We start from the raw sequence: 19,408 nt of genomic DNA on the forward strand, positions 1-19,408 counted from the left end.
TTATTTAATTTCCAAACATTTTGGGGTTCCCAGATTTCCTTCTGTTATTGATTTGTAATTTTATTCTATAATGGTCAGAAAACATACTTGATTTGAATTTACTGAATCTTGTTTTATTCACCTAACAGATGGTCTTTCCTGAAGAAGTTCCATGTGCATTTGAGAAAAATGTGTATTTTGCTACTGTTTTGTGGAGTGTATATATTGATTAGATCAAATACATTGACTGTGTTTATCAAGTCTTCTGTATCCTTAGTGATTGTCTCTAGTTCTATCAGTTACTGTAAGAGGAGTGTTGAAATCTCCAGCTGTAATTGTTGAATTGTTTGGCAATTTTTGTTTCATGTATTTTGGGGCTTTGTAGTTAGGTACAGATAACACTTAAAATGGTTATATCGGGCTACTACGTTTTAACTGTTGGTGAAGTGGGAATTTTCATTGTTATTTCCTGGGTGAAATTTCTATCTTTTGATGTAGAATTGGTTAATATTCATGTTCTTAACTATTGATTTTGAAGAATCCAATTTATGAAAGTATTCAGCCCTATGTGTTTGCCTTTTGATTATGATATAGAATTTGTCACTTTTAAAATATACTCAAATCTATAAATAATTTCCCTATAAATTTCTCCCATCACTTTTTTGCTTTTAAACTCTATTTGTATGCAGATATTAGCTTAATATGTACTTTTTTCACTCTACCACAGAGAGCCAACATTTTACTGACTAGACTTTTCTTGACACACTATCTTTATCATATACTGTACTGCTTTGCATAAATCTTCTGTTTTGGCATGGATTCTAAAATGAGTTTAATTACTATGGCTTTATAGTACACGTCCCCTGTGCCCCACCATACCTTTGTTTCTTTTCAGAACTCACTGCAATTCTTTTGTATTTATTGTTCAGTATGAGTTTTAGAATTAGCTGATCAAGTTCTACAACATATTTAGGGGGATTATATCAAATTAATAAATTAATTTTAACATGGGGAATGATCTTTATAACTTTTAGTGAAATTTTATATTTTCTTCACATATATTTTCAAGTCACTTTTTTTGTTGATATCACAAATAGGATTTTTTTCTATTATATTTTTAGCTGGTTGTTTCTGGGGCATGGGATTAATACCCTTTACCCATTAAGGAGGTGCTCTTAAGTTTGCTTAGTTTTATGATTTTTTTCCAAACCAGAAAATATATTTTATCACATGCCTTCAAAGAATCAGTTTATATTTTGTTTCCTTTTTACTCCTTTCATCTGTTAATGACAGATTTTGTAAAGTTGAACCACTGTTGCAATCTTGGGATAAAACCCCCTTACTTATGATGTATTCTTTTATATATGTTGGTAGATTTGACAAATTAATCTTCTGTAGTTCAGTTTTAATATCTGTAAACTAGGTATAACAGCACCTACAAAATAGAGGTTTTATGAATTAAAATATTTAGAATAGTGCTTGGCACAGAATATGGGTATGTATGGAAAAGTTAATAGATTTATTTTTGTTTGAAATACAGTTGTTGAACTTCTTCCTTTTATGTACTTTATTTGGGTCTATTTTGTCATTCTTTTTTATGCATCGCCTAATTCATATATTTCTGTCTACAGGTTACAAATTTTCCCCTGTCCATATCCCACAGATTTTAATAAATATAATGCTTTCATTGCCTGATTCTAAAAGAAACTGTAATTGGTATTTTGATCTCTTTAGCTTAACAATCATTTTAAGATATATTTAATTTTTCAAAATTTTATTTTTAACTCTCCAGATATGTGCATTTTTGTTGTTAATTTCAGGTTACATTTTAAGTAACAAATGTGGCCTATATGCTAGTAATTTTAAAAAAATGTTGCAGTTTCCTTCATGCCTTAATAAATAGGTACTTTATTTTGATGGTCCCATGTGTATTTGTTGGGTACCAAGTATACTTTTGAGTACTTCTATGAAAGTTTACTAATTCTACATTCTTTTTTTTTTTTTTTTTTTTGCGGTACGTGGGCCTCTCACTGTTGTGGCCTCTCCTGTTGCAGAGCACAGGCTCCGGGTGCGCAGGCTCAGCAGCCATGGCTTACGGGCCCAGTTGCTCCATGGCATGTGGGATCTTCCTGGACCGGGGCACGAACCCGTGTCCCCTGCCTCGGCAGGTGGACTCTCAACCACTGTGCCACCAGGGAAGCCCTAATTCTATATTCTTTATGAATTTTTTAGCCTGTTTGATTTGTTGGTTTTTATATGACTATCGGATTGTCAGTTTTCCTTGTATTTCTATCAGATTTGTTTTATGTATTGCATAAAGTTTGTAACTTATTTTCATGGCCAGCTGCTGAAATACTGGTAAGTTTCTTTTAAAGGTTTCAATTCTCTTTGTCTCATTAACATTGCTATACCTGATTTTCTCTTGTTTACTATTTATTTGACTGTTACCTCTGTGTTAGGTAGGTATGAATCTAAAAGAATAGTGTACAGTTGGATTTTTAATCCATTCTGAGTTTTGTGATTCATACTATATCTGGACTTACTTTGTCCATTTATTTTGTCCGTCTTTGTCTTTTTGTCTCCTTTCTTACTGTAGTGGACATCTGCTGTTCCTTTTTTGGGGCCATATTTTCAAAACTCCCAACTTTTCCTTGGGAATACACATGGTTTGGATGAACTTGACTCCTGTCCAAGCTAAGTTCTAGGCCTAACTCCTTCAGGAGCTGGTTCAGGGACTAGACCCAAACCAAGCCAATCAGAGCCAACACAAGTCCTGGGCTTTTGTTGGATCTTGTGGGAAAGGGATTTTCTCTTTTATTTGAACTTGAAGGTATCATCTTGCCACCACATATAAAAAACTTGCTGAAGAGTGAAAGAATGAAAGGAAAGCATTATCTAAGAGATGAAAGAGATAAAGTCTCTAAAGTCAGTACTATCCCTAGACTTTTCAGTTCTATAAGCCAATAATTTCCTTTTTGCTAATGCTTTTCCCCCCTTATGCCAATTTGAGTTAAAGTCACTTCTCACTAAAAGAATACTGATAAACACATTGTCTTTTAGTAGATTGAGTTTTCTTTATACAACTATTTTTCCAGTTAATAGTCTACTGTCTTTTTCTAAAAATGATTAGAAAGTTTTCCATTTAATATTTATTCTTTTAGTGATTTTCCTTAAACTTCTTTTTATGTTTTGGCTGCGTTGGGTCTTAGTTGCTGTGTGCGGTCTTTCTTTAGTTGTGGTGAGCAGGGGCTACTCTTCGTTGCGGTGCGTGGGCTTCTTGTTGCGGTGGCTTCTCTTGTTGCGGAGCACAGGCTCTAGAGTGCGGGCTCAGTAGTTGTGGTGCATGGGCTTAATTGCTCCGTGGCATGTGGGCTCTTCCTGGACTAGGGCTCGAACCCGTGTCTCCTGCATTGGCAGGCAGATTCTTAACCACTGCACCACCAGGGAAGCCCTGTCCTTAAAACTTTTAACAGACATATATAAATAAATTTTAATTTATTTGCTTTATGTATTTTTGGCTGCGTTGGGTCTCTTGCTATGCACGGGCTTTTCTCCAGTTGCAGAGAGCAGGGGCTACTCGTTGCAGTGCGCAGGCTTCTCATTGCGCTGGCTTCTCTTGTTACAGCGGAGCACGGGCTCTAGGCACGCAGGCTTCAATAGCTGTGGCTCACGGGCTCTAGAGCACAGGCTCAGTAGTTGTGGCGCACGGACTTTGTTGCTCTGCAGCATGTGGGATCTCCCTGAACCAGGGCTCGAACCTGTGTCCCCTGCATTGGCAGGCGGATTCTTAACCACTGCGTCACCGGGGAAGCCCAACAGACATACTTTAACTCTAGGCATTGTTAAATATAAATTTATCAGTGTCTATATTCTTCACTGTAAAAAAGATTCATAGCATATTACCCTGACCTTTTTTTTTTTTTTTTTTTTTTTTTTTTTTTGCGGTATGCGGGCCTCTCACTGTTGTGGCCTCTCTTGTTGTGGAGCACAGGCTCCGGACGTGCAGGCTCAGCGGCCATGGCTCACGGGCCCAGCTGCTCCACGGCACATAGGATCCTCCTGGACCGGGGCACAAACGCGTGTCCCCTGCATCGGCAGGCAGACTCTCAACCACTGCGCCACCAGGGAAGCCCTACCCTGACCTTCTTTTACTCTCTCTGTTAACAGTATCTATAATCAATACTTCCGTAATTCTAAGGATAAGTTTTACTAATTTTGTTGTTTCTTGTATCCCACTATTCCTTTAGGATATATTTACCTTCTTGCTGAAGAAATACCCTTTAATATTTCTTTCAGAGATCATCTGTGGGTTGCAACCATTTTGCATCTTTGAATGTCTAAAAATGTCTTTATCTGGGCCTCACATTTAAATAGGAACAGAATTCAAGGTTCAAAGTTCTTTTCTTTTCAGTATTTCAGTGAAACGCTCTATTTCTTTCTTTCTTTTTCTTTTTTTTAAAATTGGGGTATAGTTGTTTTACAATGTTGTGTTAGTTTCTACTGTATAGTGAAGTGGAGTTCCCTGTGCTATATAGCAGGTTCTTGTTATCTATTTTATACATATTAGTTAGTGTATCTGTTTCTTTTTGTGTTTAATTTGTGGGTAATCTTTTCTTTTCCCTCTCCGGTAGCTTTTCAGTTCTTCTTTATCTTTTATGTTCTGAAATTTCACTCTACTATAGGGATTGGGAAACTACAATCAGTGGGCCAGATCTGTCTCACCATGTGTTTTGGTACAGCCCATGAGCTAAGAATGGTTTTACCTTTTTAAATTTGAAAACAAAATCAAAAGAAGAATATTTCATGATGTGAAAATGATCTGAAGTTAATATCTCAGTGTCTATTATTAAAATTTTATTGGAACACAGCCACATTCATTTGCTTACATATTATGGCTACTTTCACACCACTGTGGCAGAGCTAAGTAATTGTGACAGAGACCTGCAAAGCCTAAAATATTTACTACCTGGCCAGAAAAAATTTGCTGATTCCTGTTTCTGTGTATATTTTTATTTGTTTAAACAGCTAAAATTCTTGGAATTATTTGGCTATTATTTCTACTGGTTTCTACAAGGATTTCTTACTCCTGTATCACAATCAATATTCCAAATCAAAAACTTTTCAGATGTCTCCATTTTATTATTTAGCCCAATGATTGTGTTTTTTCATTAAGATTTTTTTTCTTTTCATTTCCAGATACTGGAAAGATACAGGCCGGTCTTGCTTGAAGAGTGTAATATTCTCTCTTCTCTCTCTAAAAATAGTCAGACTTCCCTGGCGGTCCAGTGATTAAGACTCTGCGCTTCCACTGCAGGGGGCACGGGTTCGATCCCTGGTTGAGGAACTAAGATCCCACGTGCTGTGCGGTGCAGGAAAAAAAAAAAAGTAAATATACCCATTTTGATGTCCTGATTGTTGTAGTGAGTCTCCTTCCAGGGTTGAAATTTCTTCCATTTGTTGAGTATTTTATTGGTTGATATTTGTCCGCTTTACTACGTAGTAGAGAACAGACTGTTGCCTCTGCACTGGCTGCTTAGGAGAGAGCAATGTGGGGTTGCTAGTGTTTTAAATGGGAATAGGGGGATGGATGGGCCATGCTGCCCCAAGATCCCATACTCACTGCTTTTGTCTTTCCTTTATGGGTAGGATGGGATGTACAGGGTTCAACCTCCCTGGATGCTTCTTCTTTTGGTCTCCCTCTTGCTCTTGGTTTCAGTCAAATTAAGGTATGAATCATCTGTAACTGCTGCTCCCTTTATCTGAGGCAATTATCTTCCTCATCTTCCTGCACAGAACCTAAGCTCTGGCTCCCTCTTCAGTCCGATTCCATCTGCTTTCCTTCTTTTAGTCCCCTGAAAGTTTCTCCTATTACTTCAAGTGGTGCTCTGTATTTCTTATTTTTATATCGTATGAGAGACTGAAAACTACAGGATGCTTTGTTTACCTCCTTGAAATGAGAAGCTAGTCTGTATTACTGTTACTTTTTAGAAGTCCACTGAAGTTTTGTTTGTGGCCTAATATGTATTTTGTAAATGGTCTCTGGACAATAAACCACAAAGGTATCCATTTTCAGGGAATATGTTATTATGGCTGCAAATAACAGGTTTCAATTTCTCCTTTTTTTTTCCTTTTGGAGTTTCTGCTTCAAGAATCTGATGTTATCAGGACGGCTTTTTTGGGGTGTTTAGTCTTTTTTAATTCAACTTTTGTTGTCATTCTATAATTGAATACTTTTCTTTTAATTAGTGAGTTTGTTCCATTTATATTCACTGACTTAAAAGTATTTGTTTTAGTTCTGTCATATTTATGCTGCGTAGTCTGTGTTTTTCTTTTTTGTGTGTGTACATGTTTTCTGATTGAATTAGAATATTTAGAGTCTGGCTTTGGTTTTTCAAGTGTTTATTTTAATTGATAGCCTTAAACCCTCAACTTGACTTACCAGCTTTAGAGGGTAGCTGTTGAGGCCCTGCTAATGAAACTTACACATATATTTCTTCCACCTCTCTGCATCCCACTTTTAGTTATATTATTTTGTCCGGAATATTATGTTCTGCCTCTATCCTTTTATATTTAACTGGATTGAACACTCACCATTATTTCTTTTCCACCATGGCCACTCCACTTCTGGGCTCTCTATTTTGGTTCATCTCTTGGTTTTATGATTATGTCCTTTTTAAAGAAGAGCTCATGGGTGCTTTATTCCTTTAATTTTTTGTATGTTTGAAAATATCCATTTGTGTTTTCATGTTTGAATGCCATCTTGGGTTATTATAAAATTTTAGGATATAGAATTTCTTTCTCTGAGAAAGTTATAAATATTATTTTATGATCTTCTAGTATTCATTTTTACTGTGGAGGCACCTAAGGCAAGGCTGATTTTTTTTTTTTCCCCTCTTGTCTGGTGACTAGCATTTTTTAAAAAATGGAAAAAGCCCCTAAAGTAAACTTTTATTTATCTTTGAATTCTGTTAAATTCACCACACATCTATGGGGCCAGTCATCATCAGTATTTCCTGGATATGGTGTGACTTCTGACCTTTCAGATTCAGGTCTTCTTTTATTTCAGAAAAGCTCTTCTGTTATCTTTGAGTATGTTTTTCTTTTTCATTTGCTCCACTGTCTAGTATGTTTAAGTTAGATCCCTATTGTTTTCCTTATATATACCTAATTTTCTGATAACTTTATTTTGTTCCTTTCTGTTCAGTTTTACTTGATCTTTCAAAGCCTTCTTTCACATCTCTGTTTTTTCTTTGCTAGTTAAGAATTATACACCCACAAAATGATTTTTAGTGGTTACATGGGATTGCACTGTGTATATGTAGGATAATTTTATTAATCTTCTTATTAAATACTTAGATTGTCTCCAGTTTTCACTATTATAAACATCTACACATCTTCTTAACAGTAGTGCTATTGCTTCATAAGATCAGTACACTTACCCCAATTCCTACTAATGAAGCTCCCTGCCAAAAAACTAAATCATGCCTGTGAATCAACTTGCCTGTCTTTTCTGATGCACTCAGACTTAAGATAATCAATGAATGATGAATGATTTTAAGGGTTTCCTCTGGGTCTTTGACATAAAAATGAGGTCCCAGTTTTGTGGCTAAGCATATTAAGGAAATCTCTAGATTAAAGAAGGTGGTTTGGTGATGGCTTCTTCAGTACTCTCAAAAAAGATATTCAAGACTTAATGGTAGGGGTAAAAGGGTACAATCTCTATGGAGGACTATTTGACATGATCTACTGAGCTGGGTATTTTCTGTTTATCCCTCTAGATCTACTCTTCCCCTAGTTCTGTGCCCCAGGAGGCTGACCCAAATGGACGCTCTCTTGTCTTCTGGCTTCTGGTTGGAAGTGCCTGCAGGATACTGAAGGATATGAGAATGAAGCGGGATATTCTAGCAGCTGTCTCTCAGCTGGGTTGCCACAGGTTGGCTAAATCCCATTACTGAAAGTCACAAGTTCTGTCAGGTGACCCTCTCCATATAGCTTTTCTCTTTGGGTTCTGACGATGGTTTCACCTCGTCTTTTTAGGCCTAGGGATGAAATGCTCCCACCATAGCTAGTTCTGGGTGTCTGCATTTCTTGTTGGTTTCTCTAAAATCCTCCTATGTCTTTGCAAGTTTGCTATCTGTTTGCTACACACTAGAAATTTATCCCGCATATGTATAAAATGACACATGTAAGATTATTCACTGCAACATTATCTCTAATATTTCACTATTTTCACTATAATGTTTGTGAACAGAGGAATGTAAAATAATGGTATAACCATATAGTGGAATATTATGCAGTTATAAAAAACTTAGCACATTCATTAAATATATTTATGGAATAATCTCCAATTTATTGATTTTTTTTTCTCCAACCTTCAGTTATTCTTTTATTAATTTTTTCATACACCTCAGGGCCCCCCAAATATTTGTGATGCCTCATTTATACCTCAATGATCATAAAATACAAGTATCTGGTTCACCATGCTGCTTTCCCAATCTTTGTTGTTATCGTTTTTAGCTTTATTGAAGTTTGATACAAAAAACTGTACACATTTAGTGAATACATCTTGATGATTTTTGGATATATGCATATATCTGTGATATCATCACCACAACCAAGGCACTAAACATATCCATTACCTCCAAACATTTCCTTGTGTTCTTTTTTTTTTCTTTTGTAGGAACACTTAACATGAGATCTATCTTAACATATTTTAAAGTGTACAATACCATATCTTAACTATAGATACTATGTTGTACAGCAGATCTCCAGAACTTATTCATCTTGTATAACAGAAACTTTATAAAAGTGTGGAAAAATCAGGGAACTAAATAATGAGTACGCTACCATATGTGTAAGAGGAAGAAAGAAATAAAAGAATGTATATGTGTATTTGCTTTTATACATATACACATATGTATGTATATATGTGTGTGTGTGTGTGTGTGTGTGTGTGTGTGTGTGTGTGTGTGTATGAGAGAAAGAGTGTGAGAACGTGTGGGAGGGAGTGGGGACGGAGTGTCTTTGGAAGGGTACACAGAAAATGATAACAGTGGTTACTTCTGGGGACAACTGGGTAGCAGGAAAGTTACTATTTATTCTTTTATTTGAATATTAACTCAAATTAATATACTGCCTATTCAAAATGCATTACATTAGTAATAAGGATTGAGAGGCTTAGAGAAATAATGACTAAGGAAGAATCATAAGAACTGCTAAAGGAATCACTAGAAGATGAAAAGAGCCAGCAAATTATAGTTACTGAAATGTTCTAAGCAGTAAAAGTCTTGGATAGTTTAATTTCTTACCACAGTCCCTTTATGGAATTATACCCTTATTATAAATCTTTTGTAGAAGTTACTTCCTTTTCAGAGTTGAAAGCACAAAACCATGTCTGATAAAGATTTGTTTTAAACATGATGATCTTTACTACTAAAAAGAGCTTCAGTTCTAGCCGCCTCCTGTATTTACAGGGTGTACTAACATCCCTAGCAAAGTAGTATGACTGCACAATGATCTCAGTTTTCAGTGAAAGGTACAACTCCATTAAAGGAAATGGCACATGAGAAGACTTTTCAGGAAATTAGTGAAGAAGGAAAGAGAAGGCTGCTGGGGAAATACTCATTTAACTGAAGTTGGTTAAAATCACTCATTTTTATGATATTCAAAAATGGTAGAAATAGGAAAGGATTACTAGCTTGATTTTTTTAAGGTGGTCCTAATGTGGTTACCCCTGTTAAAAAAAAGTTCTACAAGACCAAGGGAGACTCACTTACCCTTCCTGGAACTGTGCTTGGGCAGACTCCTCTGCTACAAGGGTCTCATATTCCTCAGCAGCAAACCTGTCCCAGTCAGAGGGCTCAGGACTGTCATTCTCAACATCCTGATTGGGAAGAGGACAGCCACAGGAAACAAAATCAAAGACAAAGAATTGGAAATAGGTCATTACAAATGTTTTACATCACTGAAAAAAACCTATCTGAAAAAATGTTTCATTTAAACATGTTAAAAGTGGTGCTAAAGTAACATTCCTAAAGTGATTTTCTACACCTTGAATTACAAAATTATAAGGCTGTTCAGCAGCTAGACTGTTTTGCGCAGCAGCTATCTGGAGTGACTTGTGGTTTGCTTATGCCCACCTGAAATGTACCATCCCTTCCTCTGACAAATTTTTATTGCTTCTTTCAAAGCCAGCTCAGATAGCGTGTTATCTGTGTTATCTTTTAGAAACAGCCCTTCTCCCCCCAGTCATTTCCTTCTCTATACTGTGCTTGGTTGCCACCTTTTGCTCTTCTGTCTTTTTTCATCTGTGTGTACCCATTCTTTATATACTGAGTCATCTCTATATAACCAGTGTCTTTTCAACACAGTGCTTGGAATTTACTGAGCACTTTCTGCACTTTCAGAATATTGATAATTACCACCTCTCAGAAAAAAAAGAACATTTAAAGTAAAGTTTATAACACAAATAAAAGAAAGGAAGGGGGGAAAAGGGCATATATTTTCTTTTCCTTCTACAATACAGGCAGCATCTTGGATTATATGTTCTTGGTAAAATGATGTTTTTCCATGATGAAATTGAGTTAGTATTGCCCTAGGGTGTAAGGTTAGTTATGCCTAGAAGAATGCAAGTACCTAAATATTGACTACACAATGTCTTAATTTACTATATTTAATCCACTTTAAGAACTTCACCCCACCCTTTTAACATCTCTGAAATTGGCATGCATCTCAGACTTACAATCGGCAATGATTTTTCTTGCTTAAAGGTATATAAAATAATGGGGCATCTTAAACTCAATGAAATATAATACTGACTTCACGCTAGTGATAATGCATCTTGATATGCCCCAAGTTCCGGTGCAGAGTATGTGTTTTTAGAAGCTGATCTTTGTATTCTTACAAGTACAGTTATGCAACATATGGAAGACAAAAGACTGAGAAAGTTTCCTGTACTTGTACTCCTATAGGACTCAACTGAAACAGTTCTTTTCCATCAATATAATTTTTACTGTTTAAACGGGATTAGAAGAAGTGGTGATATTCTGCTTATTGTTTGTTTGGTGTTTTTCTGGACATGGGTTTTCTGAGAGTCCACAGGCTTTTGTGTATGGGGAAGGCAGCTCACCCCTTTTCAGCTGTAGAATGTCTTCAAACTGATAGTCATGTACAGTGATCATTACCACTTGAAAAAGTGTTACATTATCTGAAGGTTGTTTTATTTTGGAGAGCATCTAGTTTTTATTACCTTGTCATCCCAAAATTGAATGGTATAGTTAAATCAAGCCCAGTATACCTTCTAATACTATGGGAAGAGATGTGCTCTAGGTCCTTTATGCTCTCATTTCAGTATGTGATGAAATGTTTTAAATGTTACCTCTTTAAATACCAGAATCCTGCAGACAGAGACCATTTTTATCTGTAGCACACAATCCCTGATACTGCAGCCCTCAAATAGAAGTTAAAACTATACTGGTACCTTCTGGACCGCAAAGGGATCTCTCTGTTCATGGTCTAAGTATTTCTCCAGATTAAAGAAAGTGTCATAAAAGATGTGAGCCATTCTGCATCTCTTCAGATCTCGTAGAGTTATTTTGCCTGTGTAAGAACAAATCTGGTAAATTTCAAGAGCTGTTTTGGCAAGGTGAAAAAAACTTTTACTGAAGTTTAAAAGTATATGCATATGCTTATATGATTATAAAAACTGATTTTTTTGAGGTAAAGTTCACCATTTTAACCATTTTAAAGGGTACAACTTAGTGGCTTTTCATGCATTCACAATGTTGCACAACTATCACCACTATCACATTCCATAGCATTTTCTTCACCCCCAAAGGAAACTGTACCCATTAAGTAGTCCAACTCCATCTCCCCTCCCAAATCCTCAGCCCCTGGCAATCACTAATCTGCCTTCTGTTTCTATGGAAAAAGCCTATTTCTTTTTTTTTCTTTAAACAATTTTTTAAATTTATATTTTTTAATATTTTAATTTTATTGAAGTATAGTTGATTTACAATGTTGTGTTAGTTTCTGGTGTACAGCAAAGTGATTCAGTTAAACATACACACGTATTCATTATTTTTAGATTCTTTTCTCATATAGGCTATCACAGAATATTGGGTAGAGTTCCCCGTGCTATACAGTAGGTCCCTGTTGGTCATCTAGCTTAAATATAGTAGTGTGCATGTGTTCATCCCAAGCTCCTGATTTATCCCTCCCCACCGTCCCCTTTGGTAACCATACGTTTGTTTTTGATATCTGTAAGTCTGCTTCTGTTTTATAAATAAGTTCATTTGTATCTTTTAAAAAAAAAATTAGATTCCACATATAGGTGATATCATATATTTGCCTTTCTCTGTCTGACTTACTTCACTTAGTATGATAATCTCTAGGTTCATCCATGTTGCTGCAAATGGCATTATTTCATTCTTTTTTATGGCTGAGTAATATTCCATTGTATACACGTACCACAACTTCTTTATTTATTCCTCTGTTGATGGGCATTTAGGATGCTTCCATGTCCTGGGTATTATAAATAGTGCTGCAATGAATACTGGGGTGCCTGTATCCTTTCAACTTACGGTTTTATATGCCCAGGAGTGGGATTGCTGGATCATATGGTAGTTCTATTTTAAGGTGAAAAGGCCTATTTCTTAAACAGAATTTGCCATCAATTGTTGGTTCTATGCTAACAATAAAGGAGAAACTTAAATACTTCTGTATTTGGAAAGCCTGTATGGAAGACTCTGGGAAGTTAAATAATTTAGGACCATCCAGGATTATATCCCACACTCCATTACAGTGCAACGGAGGTTGCATGGTACACCTAGGTGGCTAATAAGTGGCTCTTTATTCAATCTTACCATCGTTGGCTGGCTTCACCAGGTCAAGCATCTGGCACAGCAAATCATGGAATGGCAAGGGCTCAATGCCCATGGCTTCCATCCGTTCACACTGCTCCTCATAGAAATATTCCAGCTCGTACATGGAGAGCACACCATCCCCATCCACATCCATGCAGCGGAACCAGTACTCAATGCTAGGAGATAAGGATACTCATTAGCAATGGCCCGTTAAAGGTCCTTTATTCACTCAGATTTATTATTGTTCATGTTTCTTTTATAAGTTACATATGTGTATACTTTAGACTTAGACATAGTTTTACAAAATTTATTAGAAAAAATGGCAGACCTTTATTTTCCCTTCCCCAGATCCAACCATTTTCAACACCTGATTATTTTGGTTTTTATCTTTACACTTCAGTTAAGATGCCTATATCACTCCTTTCTCATATTTCTGTTTTAAGGAGTGGATTAATTTTGCACTATGAAAGATGAGGTTTCAGCTCTTTTGCCACTCATTCCACCTTAGCCACATGCCCTCCCCAGCCTCTTGATATATAGATAAATTACTCAACTTTCAGAGTTTATAACTACACTTTCCTTTTCTCTTTTATTTGCTTAGTTTTTGGGGTACAGTACATGTTACTAATTCAACCCTAAAACCTCTACCAGTTTTCTACATCCATAATCAGTCCCATTAGGTATTCTATCAATTGCATTTCCTTGAAGTCTTTCCTGGTTCCTTCTGACTTAACTCTCATCTAGACTGGTTGATCTCTAGGCCTGGTTCACAGTTTCACCCTAGGGATTCCCTTCACCTTTCTCCTGTTTCTTATATATCACATTTTCCTCATTCTTGGTTTACTTCCTTGTTTGGTGTAACACATCCTTCAGTAGCTTCCTAAAAGCTACACTTTTAGATCCTGGATCATTGAAAATACCTTTTATCTACTCCCAATGTAGTTGGTATTTATAGAATTATAGGTTGGTGGTTCTTTTCCTTCAGAATTTTAAAGGCACTGATCCATTGTCTTCCATTTATCCATTGTTGTTGAGAAGTCTAAAGCCACTGATTCTTTGACTGTAACCTGTTTTTTTTTTCTTTTCTTTGAAGCCTATAGAGGTTTCTGAGTCCCTGGTGTTTTGAAATAATATGATGAGGTGCCTTGGTCTGTATCTAATTCACTTACTTTGCTGGGCTCAGAGCCTGCTCAATTTGGAAACTAGTATTCTTTAGTTCTCGGACATTTTCTCAAATTATTTTGTTTCTTCCCTGCCTCTGTTTCCCCTTATCCATTCTCTTTTTCTGGCATTCTTGTAATTCAAATCTGCATGGTCCAATATGGTAGCCACTAGCTATATGTGGCTAGTCCAATTTGAGATGTCTTTGAGTGCAAATACACAACAGATTTTGAAGACTTAGGAAGAAAAAAACAGTAAAACATCAATACTTTTATATTGATTACATGCTGAAATAACATTTTAGATATATTGGGTTAAACAAGATACATAATTAATTTAAATCTTACGTTTCTTTTTACTTTTTTACTGTGGCTAATTTCATTAAAAAATTTAAAAACATTTTAACTAAAAATTGTATGTATTTAAGATATGTAACAAAATAATGTGATATACAGAGTGAAACGATTACTACAGTAAAGTCACTTAACATATCATCTCCTCACAATGTTACCATTTTTTTTGGGGGGGTAGGGATAAGAGGACCTGAACTCTACCCTCTTTAAGTAAATTTCCAGTATTTAACACAATATTTTATTAAATGTGTAGTCATTATATTGTACATTAGATCTCTAGATTTACTCATTCTATATAACTGCAACTTTGTACCCTTTGACCAGCATCACCCCATTTCCCTCATACCCCCAGCCCCTGGTAACCACCATTCTACTCTCTGCTTCCTGTAAGTTTGACTTGTTTTTGATTCCCATATAAGTGAGATCACGCACTATTTGTCTTTCTGTGCCTGGCTTATTCCACTTAGCATAATGTCCTCCAGGTTCATCCGTGTTGCAAATGATAGGATTTCCTTCTTTTTAAAGGCTGAGTAATATTCCACTGTGTGTGTATACACATACCACATTTTCTTTATCCATTTATTCTTTGAGGAACATTTAGGTTGATTCCATATTTTGGCTATTGTGATAATGTTGTAATGAACAAGGGAGTACAGATATCTCTTCAAGAGACTGACCTCAGAGTTCTGGTTCAAGATGGTCAAGTAGAAAGATCCTGAAGTCACCTCCTCCCAAGACATGCCAAATCTATAGCTACATATGGACCAGTTTCCTCTGAAAAAAACTAAAAACTAGCTGAGTGACTCCTACATATTGGGCAAATGAGAAAAAACTCACACCTAAGCGGGTAGGAGATGCTGAAACACAATCTTGCTGTAAACCCCAACCCGGCACAGTGACCCACAACCAGGTAGAAACTCAAAATCCAGAGCTTCTGGGCTTCCTTGGTGGCGCAGTGGTTGAGAATCTGCCTGCCAATGCAGGGGACATGGGTTCGTGCCCCAGGTCCAGGAAGATCCCACATGCCACAGAGTGGCTGAGCCCGTGAGCCATGGCCACTGAGCCTGCACGTCCGGAGCCTGTGCTCCGCAATGGGAGAGGCCACAACAGTGAGAGGCCCGCGTACCACAAAAAAAAAAAAAAAAAAAAAAAATCCAGAGCTTCTACCTGAGGAGCAAAGAGTTTGAACCCCACATTGTGCACCCAAACTTTTAAGACCTACAACCGAGACAACTCCTCCCAAGTCTAGCTTTTTTCCCGTCTTTTTAAAAAAATTGAAGTATAGTTGACATGTAATATTATATTAGTTTCAGGTGTACAACATAGTGATTTGACATTTATACATACTATGAACTGATCACAACAACAAATCTAGTAACCATCTGTCACCAAAGTTATTACCATATTATTGACTATATTCCCTATGCAATACAGTACATCCACATGCCTTATTTTATATCTGCCTCTGGTGACCACCACTCTGTTCTCTGTATTGGTATGTTTCTGTCTTATTTTGTTTGGTTTTTAAATTCCACATATAAATGAAATCATATGGTATTTGTCTTTCTCTGTCAGATGTATTTCACTTAGCATAATACTCTTAAAGCCCATCCATGTTGTTTCAAATGGCAAGATTTCATTCATTTTTTATGACTCAGTAAAATTCCATTGTGTGTGTGTGTGTATCACAGCATCTTTAGCCACTTATCTATCGATGGACATTTAGGTTACTTCCATATGTTGGTTATTGTGAATAATGCTTCAGTGAATGTTGGAGTGCACATATCTTTTCAAATTAGTGTTTTTGTTTTCTTTGGGTAAATACCTGGAAGTAAAATTGCTGGATCATATAGCAGTTCTATTTTTAATTTTTTGATGGACTTCTACACTTTTCTGTAGTGGCTGCACCAATTTACAGTCTCACCAACAGTGCATAAGGGTTCCCTTTTCTCCATATCCTCACCAACACTTGTTATTGGTTGTCTCTTTGATTAACAGCCATTCTGAAAGATGTGAGGATCTCATTGTGGTTTAGATTTGCATTCCCCTGATGATTAGTGATATTGAAGATCATGTCATGTGTCTGTTGGCCATCTGTATGCCTTCCTTGGAAAAATGTTTATTCATGCCCTCTGCTCATTTTTTAATCAGACTTTTTTTTTGATATTGTGAGTTTTAAAATATATTTTAGATATTAACCCCTTATCAGATATATCATCTACAAGTATTTCTACTCAGTAAGTTCCCTTTATGTTTTGTTGATGTTTTCCTTTGCTGCACAAAACCTTTTTAGATTGATGTCTCATTTGTTTATTTTTGTTTGTTGACCTTGCCTAAAGAGACAGATCCAAAAAAATATATATTGCTAAGACCAATGTAAAAGAGTATACAGCCTATGTTTTCTTCTAGGAGTTTTATGGTTTCAGGTCTCACATTTAAGTCTTCAATCCATTTTAAGTTTATATTTTGTATATGGCATAGAAAGTGATCCAGTTTCATTCTTTTGCATGTAGCTGTCAAGTTGCCCAACATCATTTATTGAAGAGACTGTCCTTCCCCAATTGTATATTCTTGGCTCCACTATTGTACATTAATTGACCATGTAAGAGTGGGCGGGCTTCTTTCTGGGCTCTCTATTCTCTTCCATTGATCTATGTGTCTATTTTTGTGCCAAGACCATACAGTTTTTTTTGTTTTTGGTGGTACGTGGGCCTCTCACTGTTGTGGCCTCTCCTGTTGCGGAGCACAGGCTCCGGATGTGCAGGCTCAGCAGCCATGGCTCACGGGCCTAGCTGCTCCGCAGCATGTGGGATCTTCCCGGACCGGGGCACGAACCTGTGTCCCCTGCATCAGCAGGCGGACTCTCAACCACTGCACCACCGGGGAAGCCTGACCACACAGTTTTGATGACTGTAGCTTTGTAGCATAGTTTGAAATCAGGGTGTATGATACCTCCAGCTTTGTTCTTTCTTAAAATTGCTTTGGTTTTCACAGTCTTTCGTGGTTCCAATACACATTTTAGGATTATTTGTCCCAACTCTGTGAAAAATGCCATTGATACTCTGATAGGGATTGCACTGAATCTGTAGATTGCTTTGGATAGTATGGACATTTTAACAATATTAATTCTTATATCTTTTCATTCATTTATATTGTCTTCAATTTTCATTCATCAGTGTTTGATAGTTTTCAGAGTATAGGTCTTTTACTATTCTTGGCAAAATATGTTCCTGGGTATTTTGTTCTTTTGGTTGCAATTGTAAATATAATTGTTATGTTCATTTCTTTCTGATAATTCATTATTTGTGTATAGAAATGCAATAGATTTCTGTATATTGATTTTGTATTCTGAAGTTTTACTGAATTCATTTATTAGTTCCAAGAGTGTTTTGGTGGAGTCTTTAAGGTTTTCTATATATATTATCATGTCATCTGCAAATAGTGACAGTTTTACTACTTCCTTTCCAATGTGGATACCTTTTATCTTTTTTTGTGTGATTGCTGTGGCTAGCACTTCCAATACTATGTTGAATAAAAGTGTCAATGGTGGACATCTTTTTCGTGTTCCTGATGTTAGAGGAAAAGCGTTCAGCTTTTCACCATTGAGTACTTTCTTAGCTGCTGGTTTGTCATATATGGCCTTTATTATGTTGATACATGTTCCTTCTATATCCATTTTGTTGAGAGTTTTTATCAAAAATGGATACTGAATTTTGTCAAATGCTTTTTCTGCATCTAGTCACATGATCATGTGATTTTTATCCTTCACTTTGTTAATGTAGTATATCATGTTGATTGATTTGTGCATACAGAACCATCCTTGCATCTGTGGAATACACTTGATAATGGTGTATGGTTCTTTTACTATATGACTGAAATCAATTTGCTAATATTTTGTTGAGGATTTTTGTATTTTATGTTCATCAGACATATTGGCCTGTAGTTTTTTTTGTAGTGTCTTTATCTGGTTTTAATACCAGTATAATGAATTTAGAATTGTTCCTTCCTTTTCAATTTTTTGGAATAGCTTGAGAAGGACAGGTGTTAACTCTTCCTTAAGTTTATTTGAATTTACTGTTAAGTTGTCTGGTCCTGGGCTTGTTTGTTGGGATTTTTTGAAAAAAATTACTAATTCAGTTTCATTATTGGTAATCTGTTGAGATTTTCTATTTCTTCCTGATTCACTCTTGGAAGGTTGCATGTTTCTGGGAATTTATCCATTTCTTCTAGGCTGTTCAATTTGTTGGCAAATAACTGTAGTAATCTTTTATGATCCTTTGTATTTCTGTTGTGTCAGTTGTTTAATGTTGTCCCAGAGGTCTCTGAGACTGTCCTCAGTTCTTTTCATTCTTTTTTCTTTCTTCTGCTCTGCAGTAGTTATTTCCACTATTTTATCTTCCAGGTCACTTATCCGTCCTTCTGCCTCAGTTATTCTGCTATTGATCCCATCTAGAGTATTTTTAACTTCATTTATTGTATTGCTCATCGTTGCTTGCTTCCTCTTTATTTCTTCTATGTCCTTGTTAACTGTTTCTTGCAATTTGTCTATTCTATTTGCAAGACTTTGAATCATCTTTACTATCATTATTCTGAATTCTTTTTCAGGTAGACTGGCTATTACCTCTTCATTTGTTAGGTCTGGTGTGTTTTTATCTTGCTCCTTCATCTGCTGTGTTTTTCTGTCTTCTCATTTTGCTTATCTTACTGTGTTTGGGGTCTCCTTTTTGCACGCTGCAGGTTCGTAGTTCCCGTTGTTTTTGGTGGCTGTCCCCAGTGGCTAAGGTTGGTTCAGTGGGTTGAGTAGGTTCCCTGGTTGGGGGGACTAGTGCCTCTGTTCTGGTGGATGAGGCTGGATCTTGTCTTTCTGGTGGGCAGGTCCACGTCTGGTGGTGTGTTTGGAGATGTTGGTAGCCTTATTATGATTTTAGGCAGCCTCTCTGCTAATGGATGGGGCTGTAGACCTGTATGGCTCTTTGTTGGGGATAGGGTGTCCAGCACTGTTAGTTGCTGGTCGTTGAGTGAAGCTGGGTCTTGGTGTTGAGATGGAGATCT

General features: G+C 36.4%; 1 protein-coding gene across 6 annotated transcripts in view; it reads right to left on the reverse strand.

The window, feature by feature from the left end:
- Positions 1–19,408, reverse strand: part of PPP2R3A (protein phosphatase 2 regulatory subunit B''alpha) — a 219,486-nt gene that overhangs the window by 15,157 nt on the left and 184,921 nt on the right. For all 6 annotated transcript variants that reach the window (XM_059065088.2, XM_067033743.1, XM_067033744.1 and 3 more), the window contains 3 exons: positions 12,843–13,018; positions 11,459–11,577; positions 9,756–9,862 (listed from right to left, as the gene is read on the reverse strand). In XM_059065088.2, the coding sequence (XP_058921071.1) occupies positions 9,756–9,862; positions 11,459–11,577; positions 12,843–13,018 (402 nt within the window). The remainder of the gene's footprint in view (positions 1–9,755; positions 9,863–11,458; positions 11,578–12,842; positions 13,019–19,408) is intronic.

This window comes from Kogia breviceps, chromosome 5, assembly GCF_026419965.1.
Source record: "Kogia breviceps isolate mKogBre1 chromosome 5, mKogBre1 haplotype 1, whole genome shotgun sequence".
NCBI lineage: Eukaryota > Metazoa > Chordata > Mammalia > Artiodactyla > Physeteridae > Kogia > Kogia breviceps.